This window comes from Gouania willdenowi, chromosome 4 (assembly GCF_900634775.1).
Source record: "Gouania willdenowi chromosome 4, fGouWil2.1, whole genome shotgun sequence".
In the NCBI taxonomy this organism is placed as follows: Eukaryota; Metazoa; Chordata; class Actinopteri; order Blenniiformes; family Gobiesocidae; genus Gouania; species Gouania willdenowi.
This window is the reverse complement of record NC_041047.1, coordinates 4,505,216-4,522,848: the sequence shown is the minus strand read 5'-3', so window position 1 is coordinate 4,522,848 and position 17,633 is coordinate 4,505,216. Positions and strand designations below refer to the sequence as shown.

At 35.4% G+C, this 17,633-nt stretch overlaps 1 protein-coding gene across 1 annotated transcript; it reads left to right on the top strand.

The window, feature by feature from the left end:
- Positions 1 to 7,285: 7,285 nt before the first annotated feature.
- LOC114461637 (uncharacterized) lies at positions 7,286 to 13,068 on the top strand. Its single transcript, XM_028443873.1, has 5 exons — positions 7,286 to 9,011; positions 9,679 to 10,620; positions 10,690 to 10,851; positions 12,417 to 12,506; positions 12,742 to 13,068. The coding sequence occupies exons 2-5, from the start codon at positions 9,694 to 9,696 to the stop codon at positions 13,066 to 13,068; spliced, it is 1,506 nt and encodes a 501-aa protein (XP_028299674.1). The 5' UTR covers positions 7,286 to 9,011; positions 9,679 to 9,693.
- Positions 13,069 to 17,633: the final 4,565 nt, after the last annotated feature.

The window sequence follows — 17,633 nt, the reverse complement described above, 5'->3', positions numbered from 1 at the left end:
AACCTTTGTAGGAAGCTGAAATGACTGGAGATGTTTACCCTACGATAAGTTTGCTTGTACAGTTCAGTCCAGTTTTAGGATCAACGTTTACCTCTTTCATACAATAGTTTCTGATTTATAAATATCTACAAAGATCTCTATTTTCTAGTCCACATTTCCCTTTTAATTTTTGAAAGCTCACACTTTCTATCTTTATATTTTTAGATTGTATCTCATTTGAATAGTTTTCATCCAAATCTTCTCAAATTTACTGACAAGAGTATAGTCACAAGAGTGAAAAAAGCAGAAAAAAGTCATTTTTGAATGACAAACAATGAAAGGGTCAAATTGACCCCAATGATAATAGGATAATTAAGACAGTGATGTGCGGTCAGGGGAAGCAGGTGAGGCTTTATTTATCCCCCTCTATGAACATATTTGATGATTATTATTATTTTTTTTAATAAGCTAATAGTATTTCCCGTTCGAGTGCAGAGACGAGAACCATAGCGCCTCACTTTGCTATTGCATAGTCTGAACCAAAATATGGCATTCTGGGAAATTAGATTGTTTTCTTGCTTTTCTGTAAGATGTTTTAACCCTCTTATAATCCTTGGGATCAATTTGACCCCATTTAATGTTTAGCATTCAAAAAAATAGTTGATTTTATTTGTTTTGCTTCATATTTGATGGTAAAATTCATTAAGCATAAAATTTGACAAGATTTGGATGAAAACTGTGCAAGATAAATTTATTCTAATATAAAAGTTTGTCCTGATGGTGGCGCTAGAGAACAGGTCAAGGTTTCATTATCAAGGGCTTATTTACATATTCAACAAATGAACAAAGTGTCTGAAACTAAAACCTGGTCAACAATTTTCTGAAAATCATTTTTCTGGGGGCAAATATCCCTGGGGTCAGATTGACCCCAAGAGTAAAATGTGTATTTGAAGATAATCTACTTATCTACTAGTGATGAATCTGGCAACAACAACGTGTCGAGCTCATAAAGCGATACCCTGTGTCAGTGCGCGTATCGCTTTAGGAAAAAGTTGCATCACCCAGTGTCATCACCACTATAGCCTGTACGAAAAAGTAAAGTTTCAAATTGACCTTAAAGTATATAATAATGTATTTGTCCTTGTTATCTTGTTTCAGTTTCTGCTTTGATGGTTCAGAATTCAAATCTTTTTTCAAAGTGACTCTTGGTTTAAATTATTCACTTTATGTTCTGCAGGTTAAATGCTGCATATGTTTATCAGAACTGTTCTATATTAATAAAACCACCTCCATCGGTGCTGAAGAAAACCACAAAGTAGAAGGTCCAGGAATATCTGGATACTGGATTATTCCAGTAACCATGGTAATGACTTATGCTGACAATTAATGCTTTTTATATTTAATTTGAGCACCTAATTTCTTATGTTAGTTTGTAAGAATCTGTTGTTGTATTTAGGAAATTCTAATCAAATACTGCAAATTAAGTTCTGAAAGGGAAGATTTTGGAGGACATGCTTCCATATTTGTAATTCCATACCTCGAGGTTAACACCAGCAATTTCATACTTTGTGGTTACATCTCTCTCCCTTCCACAGGCTGCTATAAAGTCAAAGATTAAGGAAAAACTAATAAAATAAAAAAAAATACAATAGATGAAAATAAACACGGTTCAAAAAAACATTTTAATCTGTCAAATTATTTATTGCCAGAGACAGGAGACCCCCACTGTACCCCCACTTTTATTTATTTATCTGATTATTTTCCACTGTTATACATGAAGTTTATTATTGAATGCATCATAGTATGTAGTCATTTCAAAGATGTAAATCCATGTTTTAATCAGAAATAAAAGTGGATTAAAAGTGACTAAAAATAGTGGAAAAGGTGGTGAAATGGGATTTTAAAAACCAACAAAATTGGTTAAAAAATGCAAATTAAAGTGGCCAAATACACCAGAAAAAGTGGTAAAAAGGGTTTAAAGTGTCAAAGCGGCAGAAAAAAAAAGTAGGAAAAACTAGTTTAAACTGTCAATTAATGGTCTTGGTTAAAGAGGTTAAAAGTGATATGTGTGATATCATGATAGGTGACATTAGGTGGAAAAGTGGTGGAAAGGGTTTATAAAAAGTGCCAACAAATGTGCAGAAAAGGCATTGGAATTTGATGGAGAAGTGTCAGAAATGAGAGTAATGTAGCAAAAATGGGTCAAAATACTTTAACACATGAGGCGGAAAAGTGGTGGAAAGGGTTTATAAGTTCCGTAAATGTCTTGAAAGTGGAAAAATGTGCAGAAAATGCATTGATTTGATGGAGAAATGGCAGAAATGGGAGTAATGTAGCAAAAATGTATTAAAAGGAGCAAAAATATGGCAAGAAAAGGTGATAAATATGAGTTAAAATATGGCATGTTTGGTGTAGTTACAGAAAAAGGATAAAAACAAACAAAAAATAGGCTCAAATTATGAAAGAAATTTTTGTACTTTCTTGAAGGCATCTAGCAAGCCCCTCCCAGTGTGTCCAAGGTTGAGAACCCCTGAAATAATGGACCAACCAAGACAAATTAAGCAGATGAGAGACAGAAAAATAAAGGAAAAAGACTAAATAAAGACAGTAATATGATGATTATACAGCAAGAGAAATACATAGAGTCACCTGAAGGTCTAGGTTCTATGATGGCTTTAACTAAAGAGAACACGACAAAAGGAACCTCCTTATATTCCCTCAGATACTGATACAGACCAGGTGAAGATGATGAGCAGCACAGGTGCTTTTATCGGCTCCTGATTACTGAGTGTTTGTGATTGTAGCTCCAGATTTAATCAATACACTAACAACTGCTTATTATACGAACCTCACACAGAGAAATTAAATTTCCTATTTATTCAAACCATGTGAGACATGATAATCAGGAGAGTTTCCTCAAAAATAAAAGATAAACTAAGTCAGGGGTTATCAACCTTGGGGTAACAACAATTTAAACCCATTTCTGCTTATTTTTTTATTATTTTTAACCATTTTTCTGAAACAAACTTTCCATATTTTAAACTATGTTCATCACTTTTTCCTATCATATTTCTGCTCCTTTTAATGGATTTTTGCTACATTACTCCCATTTCTGCCATTTCTCCATCAAACTTCAATGCATTTTCTGCACTTTTTTCCACTTTCAAGACATTTACGGAACTTATAAACCCTTTCCACCACTTTTCCACCTGATGTGTTAATGTATTTTGACCCATTTTTATCACTTTTTACCTCATTTCACCATATTTAATGCTTATTGTTTGCCAGTTAACCACATTCACAATTTATGATGCTTATTATTGGCGAGTTTTATTTAACCTATTTTATTTCCATTTTCTTGCATTTTTGCTCCTTTTAATGCATTTTTGCTACATTATTCTCATTTCTGCCACTTCTCCATCAAATTTCAATGCATTTTCTGCACATTTTTCCACTTTCAAGACATTTGCTGTACATTTTCTAAGCCTTCGCATCACTTTTCCTACCAAATATTGCATACATTGTCCTATTATATTGTGACTTTTAACCTCTTTTGACCAAAATTCATGCTTATTTTTTGCCAATTTAACCATATTTACGATTGGCCAAGCCCATTATTTGCCAGTTTAAATCATTTCTGCCACTTTTAAACCACACTTTGAGCCGTTTTTCTGACACTACACTAAACTTTTTATAATTTAACCTGTTTTCATTGGTTTTTCTTGCCATATTTTTGTTCTTTTTAATGCCTTTTTGTTACATTATTCTCATTTATGCACATTTTCTGCACATTTTTTTCACTTTCAAGACATTTTTCGCACTTAAAAACCATTTCCACCACTTTCCCACCTAATGTCACATATTTTGACCCATTATTGTCACTTTTAACATATTTTCACCATAATTCATGCCCATATTTGCCAATTTAGCCGTATACACAATTTGTCTTGACTATTATTTGCCAGTTGAAAATAATTTTAAGCCAATTTTGACACTTTGAACCCTTTTTACCATATTTTTGTCAGTTTTTGACCACTCTAATTTGCAACCTTTAACCAATTTCTGTGGTTTTTAAAATCCCATTTCACCCATTTTTATTTTTTTTATTTTTATACTATATACTATGATGCAAATAACAATGCCTTTCCTGGATAACAGTGGATAATATTCAGATAAATAAATAAATGTGGTTATCACAGAATGAGAGTGAGTGTCTCATGATATACATTAAACATATCTACACTGTTAAGAGTCGTATGCCCATTTTGTTATTGTAACGTTAGATTGTACTTTGTTTTCACATGACAATGATCGTTTTAAGTTTTTAACTTATGTCAATAAGTTCAAAGGTGAATAACTCTTTGAGGTGTGTTGAGGTAACATTTAAATACATGAACTTGACTTTGTTTGGTAAGTTTTAGAAAGAGACCGGATCTTGTAACCCCACAACCATATTATTGCGCAGCACATATAGTGCTGGAAATGCAGACTAAATATTATACAGACTTTTGAAGGGTGAAAGCATACTTTTAATAATAAATATAACGTAACATCTTCCAAAATGGCTGTTAAGATTAATAAATCTCGATAAAGCTGAGGTAGGACTATTAGCGGAAGGACACTATTCACATCACTCCGCCCTTCGCTTTGACTTCGCGGCCAGCCGACCACAACTCAGCCTTTTCCTGCGGTGGAGTTTTGTCTTCGTGGAGCGTGTTGAAAGTAAGTACATTATATTTTACTTGGGTTTTAGACAGATGAAAGAGGCACAATACTACCTAAAGCTGTACGCACATATAAATATTGTTATACTTTGCTCATTTTGAGCAAGCCATGTGGTGCTCTAGCTAGCTTGGGGGTCGGCGAGCGGTTTTTTTTTTTTTTTTTTTTTTTAAAGAATCTATACAGGGGCGGCATTTGTCATATAAATGGGTATACTTGTTGACGTTCAGTTTCCGGGTCGGACAGAAACAAGTCGAGGTCGGGAAAAGAGTTAGCAGCTACACCCCTGCCCTTGCAAAGGTAAACTTCTAAGGTTTTTTTTTTTTCTGTCGAGCATGTATTTTGGTGCTTGCACAATTTCCGCGCCGCATTGCTTAAATGCTGTTCCACGCAACTTGTGGACTCCGCGGTGACTGGGCAGTCGAGCCCCTGCGCCACACGAAGGTAACCATTTTCACCTCATTTCCCACCTGAACTGAGCACATTCTCTCCAATTTGGCGTCACGCAAATCTAACAACAAAGCAACATAACAGCGACAAAAAACCCTATGTAGAAGTAACAATTGACGCAACACGTTTTTGTCGCCTTTTGACACTTTTCTATTACTCTAACTGTTGCTTTTCCTGCACGTTTTTTGCTTTTCCGGCACGTTGGTTGCTGCTTTGTTTGTGTTTTCTTTGTCGCTCTTCTGTCACTTTTTTGTTGCGTTTTCATCCTTGTTTTCGTCGCTATTTTGACGGTTATTTCCAGAAGCTTTTCTTATTTGTTGGTAAAGCCAAATTGAAGAAAGTATGCTCGGTTCAGAGGGCGCTATATATTAATCCTTCCAGAAGCGGACGTGACGGGCGGAATCTGCTACTATTTTCTTTCTGGCCGCCATTTAATGTTAAACATGCTCATAAATGATTTTTTACTCCTTTAGCACCGAAAGAATATCTGTAATATTACGTGAATATCTGTAAAAGTCACGTTTTTATTAGCTCTGTCTGCTAGCATAGCATCTCTTCTTCACTGGTGGAATAACTGCATGCCAACCGACCACTGGGTTACCAGCGCCCTCTGCTGGTCTAAACAAATATCTGACGTAAATACAGTAAAATGACTGTTTTTTATTTTTTAAAGTCCAATTGTTAAGGCACAAAATAAATTTTCAGTTGCACTTTTAAAAAGAAAAATAACTATTATGCAGTTTTGAATTGTTTACTATAGAACCAGAATTTGAATTAATGTTTCTTCTTCATTTGTATTATTCCTTTATGTATTTCATTCAAGATTTATTTTTAGTTAAATTGCATCATTTTGCTTAGTTTATCAAGGGATTCTTTTGACAATGAAAAATAAAAAGAAAATAGTACAGTATTTTCCCCAAAAAAATAAAGGAATATTTTTCAGTCATTTGTCAACATTCCCATTTTGTAAAATAAATCGTGAGAAAATCGTATCGTGAACCCATTAGCGTGAATCGAATCGTATCGGGAGTTGAGTGAATCGTTACATCCCTATTGGATATACAATATTGCTCTTGCAACATTCTACGACACCTGCAGTGGCGCTTGAAATTTCATTTTGTGTAGCTGAAAGAAACATTTGTTTGACCAGGACCGTCTTCAAATTGGAGTCATTAAGAATGTTTTATTACATTTTAATTAAAATTTTGTGTTTCAGGTGGAAGAACGAGCCTTACCCTTTACCTGAGTACGTGGATGAAGTGGATCTGTAAATTTTGCAGTTTCTCAACTTACATTGAACAAAGAATACTAAATCATTACAAAGGTAAACATGGACATGGAAGAAGAGGTTTGGTCTGCATTTATCCAAACTGCACAAAAATTGTAAAATCATATGTGGCTCTAACGGTGCACTTAAAAACGCACAAAGTACCCAGTCCTGTCCAAAAACTACGGTGTGAACTATGTCGTTATTTGGAACCCACCACCATCAAACGCTACTTCATTCATTTAAGTCAACATTTAAAAACTTCAGAAACGGTTGGATGTCCATTTTCAGGCTGTCCTTATAAGTCAAGGCTTTACAGCAGCTTTTCAAGTCACAGAACCCGTTGTCACAAGTTTGCTACCTTGGATGATATCAGACCAGACCTAATTGTTGGTAGTTTGCCACAAGCCTTTATAACTGGGGAACAGGAGGATTTGGATTTGGATTTAATTGATGCTGAACCTGAGAATCAATCTGTTGAAGACCCTACACAACGGCAAATTGCTTCTCTGCTCCTGTGCATGCAAGCTGTCCTTCATGTGTCAACAACGGCCATTCAACATATTGTAGATGAACTGTTTGATATTGGAGATTGTGCTGGTCAAAGAACTGAGGAAGCTGTGCTTGATGTTCTAAAGGCCCATTGTACCTCTGAGGAGTTGATATCATCTGTGACTGAAGTGTTAAAAAGTACAAATTCCTATGCCTGGTTTTCAAGAGCAGGACCACTCGGTACGGTGTATAAAAGACAGTCATTTTATAGACGCCATTTTTCTGTTATTGAGCCTGTTCAATATGATCTGAATTCATTGAAAAAATCTCATAAATTTGTGTATATTCCTATTCTAAAACTACTCACTGAACTTCTTCAAAGAGATGAAATATTGGAGGCATTGAGAAACACAGCTGAGCATTCAGAGCACTATAGTTCATGTCAGGATGGGGATTACTTTAAAAGGAATGTAATTCTCTCTGGTAAACCCAGCATTTCATTGCTTTTATACATTGACGACTTCGAAATTTGCAACCCTTTGGGTACATCCAGAAAAAAACATAAAATTTGTGGTGTTTATTGGTCACTAGCAAATTTACCAAAGCAGCACAGATCATCTTTGTCTTCAATTTACCTTGCGGTATTGTGCAAAACAGAACATGTTAAAGTATATGGCTATGAAAAGGTTTTGGCACCATTGATTTCAGACATTCAGCATTTGGAAACAGTTGGAGTGTACATCCAAAAACTTAATTGTAGTGTGAAAGGGACAGTTTTTTCAGTTGCTGCTGATAACTTGGCTGCACACTCACTCGGTGGATTTCAGGAGTCTTTTAATGTGGACAAGTTTTGTAGGTTTTGTCTTGCATCACGTGAAGAGATACAAACTTTTGACGTTCAAAGAGGACAATTTGAGTTACGATCATCAGAGTTGTATGACAAAGCTGTGGAAGAACTGAAACGGAGCAATGTGGGAGTCATTGATGGGGTGAAACGAGAATGTCCACTTAATAAATTGGCAGGGTTTCATGCATGCACAGGTTTTCCACCAGACTTCTTACATGATGCCCTTGAAGGAATTGTACCTATTGAGCTCAGTCTGTGTTTGGCAAACCTCATTTCTAAGAGGTATTTTACATTAGATGAACTCAATGAGAGAATACAAAACTTTCCTTTTAAATTTTCGGACAATACAAATAGACCTCAAAACATTCCTTCTACCTTCAAAAGGAAAAGAAGCCTTGGTGGAAATGGACATGAGAATTGGAGTCTTGTGCGCTTCCTACCACTTGTCATTGGTGACAAAATTCCAGAGGATGATGAAACATGGGAGTTGGTCCTTGAACTGAAAGAGTTGGTGGAGTTGCTATCAACTTCCTGTTTCACTCCAGCCAGTTTATGTTACTTGGAATCAAAAATATCTGACCACAGGCAGCAACTACTGTTAGTTTTCCCTGACTATAAACTGCGACCAAAGAATCATTTCATTGAACATTATCCTGATTTGATAAAAAAGTTTGGACCTCCTACTGACACATGGACAATCCGATTTGAAGCAAAACATTCATTTTTCAAGAAAGTTGTGCATGATGTCAACAACTTTAAAAACATTTTACGTACATTGGCCACAAGGCATCAACTTATGTTGGCATACTACTTGGCAATGCCAAGCCTTTTCAGGCCTGAAGTAGAGACTTCTAAGTTGACAACTGTACCACTGAGAATTCTGGACAATGCTGTGCAACAGGTTGTTTTGAGTAGGTTTGGTGATATTGAGGACATTGACCTGACGCCACATGTTTTTTTGAATGGAACAAAATATTGCATTAATATGTTTGTATCTGTTGGCAGCACTAGTGGACTGCCCAATTTTGGGAAAATAATTCAAATATGCATTGTTTCAGCCACACATGCCTGCTTTATAATTGAACCTTTTACAGCTGACTATGTCAAGCATTTGAGGAGCTACCAGCTGAAGAAAAGCCTGTCTCCTTGTCTACTAGTTCAAAAGGAAGAACTCAACGACTACACTCCTCTTGTGGCATACTTTGTTCGAGGCTGCCTTCTGATTACGCCCAGAAGCTTCCTGCTGAAGTAATAGTAAGTAGTTTTTGATGTTTTTTGTCTTTTTTGATTACTTTAAACGTTTTTGGCATGTTTTCATCTTTTTTTGTTGTTGTTTTTTCATCACGATTGTGTCTTTATTTTTAACGCCTTTTGTGACTTTTGTTTTCAGTTTTGTTTAAGTTGCATCTTTGTTGCTTTTCCAGCACTATTGTCGCTCTTTTGTTGCATTTTTGTCATGTTTTGTCACTCTTTAGTTGTGCTAATGTATTATTGTTATTATTATTATTATTATTATCATCATTAATGAACAAATCTATGCAAGCAGCACCAGATGTATTTTTATGCTTGTGAACTCACAAATGGTATGAGAATTCAAACCCCCCCTATTGATTTTCATTTTTCGATTTGATTTTTTTCCACAATAAATTGAATACCTGTGGCTGATTAACTTATATAGACATACCTTTTAATTCAAACTTCAAACAAAAATACTTTCATCCTGTATCATTTAACAAATATCTCCCATTGTCTCATCCAGACATCAAAACTAAGTTCTGTTTCTGTCAAGGAAATAGTTATAAACCTGAAAATTAGTAAGTCCTATGACAGATATTGACCAAAGTAGATTGTGATTTCAGTTAAATTGCATTTAATTTCCCAGCTCTAACAGGGACTGTTTTTTCTTTTTTCTTTTCTCTAGCTGAGGCAATCCACAATGCTCCTACGAGTAATCCTATCTCCAAATGACATAAGGCGCCTCACCATTGAAGAAAGACCACCTACTGTTGAAAAACTTTATGAGATACTCCGAAACAAATTGGGAATAAGAGGTCGATTTTCTGTACAATTTGAGGACCCCGACTTTGGTAACGCGCTCTGCAATCTGCAAGATATACAAGAACTTCCCGCACAACGAGCAACATTGAAAGTTCTCCTTACTGCTGATTCGGGAGAAAGCTCTGACTCTACACTGGATACGGGGAGCTTGTCTAGCCGCTCTGTTGGTACTGTGGAGTTGGCTGAGTGGCCTGACCCTTACCCAATACCTCAGTTCTCCTATGACACTGAACTCAAGTTGATGAAAGCCAATGCACAATATGCAAAGGATGAATACCTTCTAGAGGTAAACAAAGGAATGAAGTCAGACATTCTAGATTGTCTTGCAGATGGTATGTGTAAAATTACTCCATATCCTGAAAGTCATCATTATGAGATTGTGGCGAGAGCACTTGTGGACAAGCATCCAAGCTTGAGGGATCCTGGGTCTGCAGCAGGATGGTATTCGTGGGTCCATAGCCTTAAATACAAGGTTGGAAACTTCCGTCGTGACTTGGCAGTTGCTGGACTTCCAGAAGTGGTTGTGAATAAGCGAAAAGGAGGAGAGGCAAAAAGAAAAGTCAAAAAGTCAAAAAAAGGTGAAGTTCACTTTTGTCCAGGGCCAGAGGAAGGTGACAGTGAAGAAGTAATGGAGGAGAACCGTATGAAGATGGAGAGGGAAATGCTTAAAACCATCCCCGATTGTGACATGGTGGATGAGTTGATGGTGTCAACATTTGCCCAGCGGAGGAGAGAGATAGTAGGTGATGAACCACTACTAAGTGAAATTCGCAATCGATGGCCGGCATTGCTTCAAGAAAGACAGGTGATGTAACTGTTGAAATATTCCTGTTTTGTGTGCTTGCCCTGCATAAATAGTTTTGTATTATTCTAGATAAGAGCTGAATTCGAACGAGTTACTGCCCAAGAACTGCTGCCTTCATTTCTCGATGGCCTCGATGCACTTGTACCCCGACTGCTGGAACTCTACAAATCCTCAAGCAAGTCTGGAAGGTGCCGCTCCTTGGGTGACATTCTGACCTCCCTTGAGAAAGATGTAAGTATACTTCTCTAAGTAGAGATGGGTAGTACTCCGCTACATTTACATTATACATATTATAATGTATATATACATTTACATATATTGTACATGTACTTAAGAGAACAGATTACTAAGACTACTTGCAAAAGTAGTTACTTCAAAAACTTGAGTAAAAAATATAGTAACTTGTGCCACGATGAGTAAATTTTGAATTGAAAAAAAATCTTAATTTTATGGGTTAAAATATTTGATTTGTTTTACTAATTCTAATTTGTTTTTGTTTTTATGGTATTTTCTATGAAAATATGACAATATTCACATAATTTTATGTTCTATTTCTCATTTGTCACAACTAAAACATGAATCAAACTTTTACACTCAGTTACTCAATACTCAACACTCAAGTAAAATGTTCTACCCACCTTTGTTCATATAAATAACAAGAAAGCATGCATGTTTTTAAATGAATAGGCCACCGTTTTTACATACTGAAATATGTTCTTACTTTAGCTTAGACAAATTCATGTGTACCCGTCTGGTCTTCACGCATGCCCTCAGTCACGTAAACACAGAACAGATGGTGTTAGCCTTTCCTCCTCTCCTCTATTGCTCCAAACGAGGCGAAGATGGAAGCGACAAAGCTCTTCTACGTAGTCCCTTTTTAAATGTGGATATGTGAAGTGTTACAAGATCCAAGTATAGTCACAAAAAATTAAACAATGTGGATTTTCTAAGCGGATAAAAAGGGGAACTATATTGTAAGGCGTAATAATACCAGGAGTACTTCGACATCTGCACAGTATCTTCACTTTACTGTGCGGACGCCAAAGGTACAGGTACAAATGAAATCGTCGAAGGTAAGAACATATCTCGGTGTCTAAAAACGGTGACCTATTCCTTTAACTAACTAATTACTCAAAATAAAAAGATAAACCTATGAATCCTTTGCAACCCAGAATTATGTTGATTATTGAAATATTGACCAAATAAGTCATCTCAATTCAATTTTGTTGAATTGCATAGCCCTAGTTTGACTTCAGTGTAATTCGTGTTTGATCGGTTTAATGTGTTCTCAAACAAAATGTTGGATTCACCGAGTGCCACTGATTTGCAAAAATGAGTTATTGAATGAAGATGTATTCCTCTCCCTCGCTCCTTACAGGATCTTCTTGAAAAATGTCAGCAATTGAGGTATTTAAACTTTGCACATTCGCATTAACTTTGGGGTTGATTCCAATTTTTATTTTTTTAAATTTTTTTTATAAGTTTTTTTTTTATTGTTGTTTTTAGTCATCATAAAATGTTTTGGTGGCATGTCTTTGTAACACAACTATACAATTTTGGTGGTGCAATGGTGAACACTTGTGCCGCACAGCAAGAAGATCCCAGGTTCGATTCCCAGATTTTCTTCGGGTACTCCAGTGTTTAAAACCACTAAAAAAATGTACAGTAGGTTCCTCTCTGGGGCCATGATTCCCCAGGAAAAAGGGATTCTTAATCTCTGTGGGAATTTCCTGGTTAAATAAAGAAAACATAAATTAAACAACTTAAGTAAAGTTTGTAATTTTTCACTTTTACAGAATACAAATGAGAGGAAGAGGATTGCTGCTCTGTTGGGACTTCCACTCTACCTCAAAGAAGATTCATCCAATGTTTTCCGGCTGTGTGATGTGAGTACGATAAATTTGATCCAAATGAAGTTACGTCAATAATTACAACTCATTTAGAAACTTGTTTGGAGTGTTGTATTATATTTAAAATAATGTTTGGAAAACTATATAGAGGTAATTAATTAACAGTATTCATTAAAGAAATGTAATAGATTTTATTCAGTCTTACTGAAATCAAAGTATATTTTTTAAAACGTAACAACATTTAAAGCATGTAATTTTAATTTTTCTTTAGGCCCATGGTGACCATCTGGATGAAGAGTTGAAGGGAATGGAACTTGGACTGCTGATTGGCTACGAAGAGGAGCAGGATGCAGTCCCACATCAGATCTTTGACGTTGCGGTCGTCGTGGAAGAAAGCATAGTTATTCACCATGAGAAGAGTGTAGCATGTGGTGTGGCAATGCTGATGGGTGTCATCTATGCTGTAAATCTGGAATACCCATCAGCAATGAAGTACACGTTCGAGTTTCTCCAAAAGGTTGTCATGAAAATCAAGCCCGAACAGGCCTCTGCCAGGATACATGGACTCCGCAACAAAATATTGAGGTGCAAGATGTGAATTTCTCTGTTTTTTTAAATGCTGTTATGTTTTTTTTCCACCACTGTTGCTCATTGTTTTGAGCCATTTTGGACACTTCAAATGTTTTTTAGTGGGCCTGTTTATTGGTTCGTCTTTGAAAGTTTGACTAGTTTTAATCCCTGGCATTTGTGGCCTTAGTGGCACTGCAGGGTTTGCTATAATGTTTTAAAACTTGGATAGCTTTGCGAGATGTTATTTGCTACTACACTTGTTCCATGTTTTACTTCTCTGGAAATAAAAAGCGAAAATAAAACGCTGTGACTATTTGATTGTGAATTGTTTTTACAAAACCTATTTTTGCATGTCAACAGAAATCACAAGTAGATATTCTTTTTACTTAGAAGTGTCTGTACAATTTCTGCCATAAACATTTATGTTCATCTAACATTTGACTGTAAGTGGTGCCAATATTGAAAATGTAGTATTGTGTCCAAGTAGCAAATAAATTTGGTTGGTTCAACTGCATTGAGTGAGTTAAATGTCATTCATAACTTGACCTGATATGTTGAAAGACGTCAAAACATTGTTTTCTTTTGACATCAGATCGTAAGTTAAAAATTATTTCAGCTAAGGCTTGTGAGTTTAAATAACTCATACAATTTCATTAATATGGAGAAGCAATACAAGTTTACTGTTTGTTCAACATAACATGCTAGGTGGTTTAAACTGAAACTGTTGAGTTGTAACAATTTCTAGCAATGATTTATGAACCATTTATAACTTGCATGTTTCAGTTGATTGAAGGTGCCAATATTGTTTCAATGAGCTCAAATCTTTATGGCAGAACCTTAACAAAGACTTTTAAGTTGAACTACCATATTATTTATTACAGTGTAAGAGCATTATGAAGAATTGTGTTTTTGTGAATTTGTTTCATGTTTTTTCTGTTTTCCATTGTTTGTACATATGGTGGAGACAAAACTGTTTCATCAGATAAAAACATATTGTTGGCCTCAGATCAATGAACCATATACTGATGCATAAATGTTTTTTTTTTTCTTTCTCTCTCTCTTCATTCTTACTGTGTTGACATCCCACAATGCAATGCGTGAATATATTTTCCAAAAAATGTCAATAAATCGATGTTTTACAGTGGAAATTTCAAACTTTTACATCTTTTTTTTTCTCTCTCTCTCTGATTTATTGATCTCTCTCTCTGATTGATTTTTATTGATTGATATATGTCTTTATCTGATATATATATATATATATATATATATATATATATATATATATATATATATATATATATATATATATATATATATATATATGCTTTGAATTATTATTTAGTGTTGGGTTTTTCCAAATTCAAACCATTAAGAATTGATTTTTCTTGTTAAGTTATTCTGGAAACTGGTTCAGGAGAGATATTTTATTCTTCTATTGTATTCACTGACCATAAACGCAGAGATAAAAAGAGTTAATAACTGAAATGGATTGAGTCGAGCAGGACTGAGTCGCCCACCACACCTTTAATAGATTTTCTTTGATAATCGCTAGCATTGGACAGGTGATAGATAGTGACGGATACGCTTCATTAGCAGCGAGCACCCTCCTTTTTCTCCCGCGGTGTCAATAACTGCACCATGACGAGACTATGAGACCTCTTTACCCTGAATTCTCCTTATTCGTATCATGTGGGAATGAAGACATAAGTCATAATACTGTCAGAGGAGGAGGAAAAGGGAAGATTAAAGAACTCAGCGAGCTACCACATGACATCACCAAAAACTTTTTTAAGTTTACTTCATTAAAAGAGTTGATGATTCAGAAATGGTTATTTTATTCAGCACATGCATCAGGTAAACTACTTAGAACAACTGGCGGCACACTTGCTTTAAATATGTGCTGCCCCAACGTGAACATAAAATTACAAAATACAAACAATTAACTGTTAATATTTACAAAATTACTCCCAAAACAACTACAAAAAAGGACAAAAAATACACAAAATGTAATCAAAATGACATTAAAAAAATACACAAAGACAACCAAAATACAGATATAACAGAAAATTATACAGAACAAAAACAAAAATACAAAAAAAAGAATTTTACACAAAAACATAATCAGAATTGCACACAACTGTAACATCACATTGCACTCTCACCTTAAAACAGTTGACTCTTCCCCACCCCTTCCATTGTCCTACCCTGACTCCCTCTTTCCTGTTCCCTGCCCCCTCACCTAGGAGTAACACTGCCCACTCGTTTTATATTCTCCCTTTAATAAAGTGTTTCTTACCCTTCCTGGTGATGGTCACAATACAATAAAATATATTTATTCATTAAATTGCAATAATCCAAAATATTGTCTCGTCTCGTGAACGTTGTCTATCATCCCACCTCTACTGACGCCTCCAAAATCCATCTCTTGTGTGTATTTATCTTGTCGTACCATCCATACATCCAACCATATGTTTATTTATTTAAGATGAGTGTAGGGCTGGGCAAAAAAACGATTTAATCGATTAATCAAATTTGTAGATAAAAACAATTTTTATTTTGCAAATTCGAGTTCGTAAAAAAATAATAATAATTCTCACCAGTTTTTTTTTTGGACTTTTTCGCGTTCCGATGTGAGCCCGCGACCTCTTTGTTTACATGTGTTTACCCTTTCAGTAGGCTATATGTGCGCCACAGGCATATTGAATTTTTTGTTCACACTATGCTGAGATGCTAAGTGAAGAGTTTATTATTTTTTTTAATTGTAATGTTATATGTTTTAAAATATGTAGTTATCTGATTTCTTAATCAGAAAATTGAAGCTGCTGTGAAGTTGCTGTTGCACTTTTGCTTAAACCTGAGTTAAAGTTTGTCCGTTACTTTGCTAGCTGCAGTGTACTTCCTGTTTACAGTGGCGCTACATATTTTTGCGGGATGCTGTGCCAAACACGGTAAAATGGTAGAAGAAGAAGCATTGTCAGCATGTTTCTGTTTACATCACGTACGCCAATCATGGCGAGTCAAAGCGAGAGCAGGACGAGCTTCTCAGAGTGGAAATACATGCATTATTGTTGTCTCCAAAAGATGCATCCGTGAAGCTAAGCTAATGCTGCGGCTGGATTTTAACGAACTGAGACTGTTATCCAGGGACAGGTCAGCCAAACTATTGCACGGTATGTTGTTGTAAATATGCAGCCTGTCGCTGCTGCTGAGTCACTGCTAACAGCAGCTCATTAGCCTGATATGTTTAGCATTGTGTAGCTGAGAAAAATGCTGTGAATTAGTTTTTCCACATTTATTTTCATACGCATTTTCAACATCAGAATGTGCACCTGGAATACACACAGTTTACTGTACATTACTGTGCTAGGGCTGAAAAATTACTGTTTTAATTTTGGAGCAGCTGTTTTGTGCTTTATATGCACATCATTTATGGTTGTTTTATAGCAGTTGATCAACAGTGGATTATTATATTATTACAGCACTAATATGAAGCTGTATGGACACAAATGACCCAAAATAAATAATACATTCTTTAATTCTAAGTAACTCAAAAGTTACTTTTTCCAGTAACACATTACTTTTTGATGTAAGTAATCAAAATAGTAACCGAGTTTCTTTGTGAATGAAGTAACTAGTAACGGTAACTAGTTACTTTTTTTCAGTAATTAGCACAACACTGATTTTGAACAACAGAAAGACCAAAAACTACTCAGCAAACAGTCATACTACGCTGAATATGTTACCACATTTACTTCTACTACTCATTTCTATTACCCACAATACATGTGGAATAAAACATGTATATTTTTAACTCACATCTTCCTCTAGTTTCAGACCTTGAGTACATTTTGTTTAACACACAGTTATAAACGTAACTTTGTTACGACTGCTTTAGAATGTTCATTAAATTAGGACGGAAGTGCTCGTGGTGTTGCATGGGTGTGAAAATCCATAAAAATGTTCGAGATATATAATATATAATCTTCCAGTCTCATCAGTGCAGCTGTGGTGGACAAAATTCAATAAATTGTAATACGTGGTTGGATAGAAGAAGCTTTAGGGCACAAAACTGTAACCCAATAATAAACATGTAGCAATATGATTTCCTCTTGAGGGTCGATAGAAGTAACTGTTATTATTTGTAATATTAAAATGGATTACCAAGCTTCTTCTTCTTCTTTTTTCTGAAGGCATTACCATTTAAAGTAAGGTAGTAACATTATAAGCAATGTGTTATTAGTGAATGGATTAGGTGATCACATTTACACACTGCTAACAATGGATGCTTCTTGATGTTCCCAACATGAAATTGTAGTGTATGTTGGTGTAAGATTTAATATGTAATAACACATATAGTTTGTGTTTAGTCTTATATGAACAGTTTGTCCCTGCACTGCTGCACAGTTCTTTTCTAGCAGGATGAAAATTTCACCTGCAACATTTAAGGGTGAAATAGAATCCATTACAGCGTGAAGGTTTATTGAATATTCCATTGTCAGATCTCCTCATCAATCTGAGCCCATAATCCATCACTGTCGGGCGAACAATGCATGCATTAATCTGAAAGAACACATTCTCCTTCTCCTCACAGCC

Coding starts and splice junctions, on each gene's coding strand:
- LOC114461637 (XM_028443873.1), top strand. CDS start 9,694: ATGCTCCTACGAGTAATCCTATCTCCAAATGACATAAGGCGCCTCACC. Junction 10,621..10,689: donor CATTGCTTCAAGAAAGACAG/GTGATGTAACTG, acceptor GTATTATTCTAG/ATAAGAGCTGAATTCGAACG. Junction 12,507..12,741: donor ATGTTTTCCGGCTGTGTGAT/GTGAGTACGATA, acceptor ATTTTTCTTTAG/GCCCATGGTGACCATCTGGA.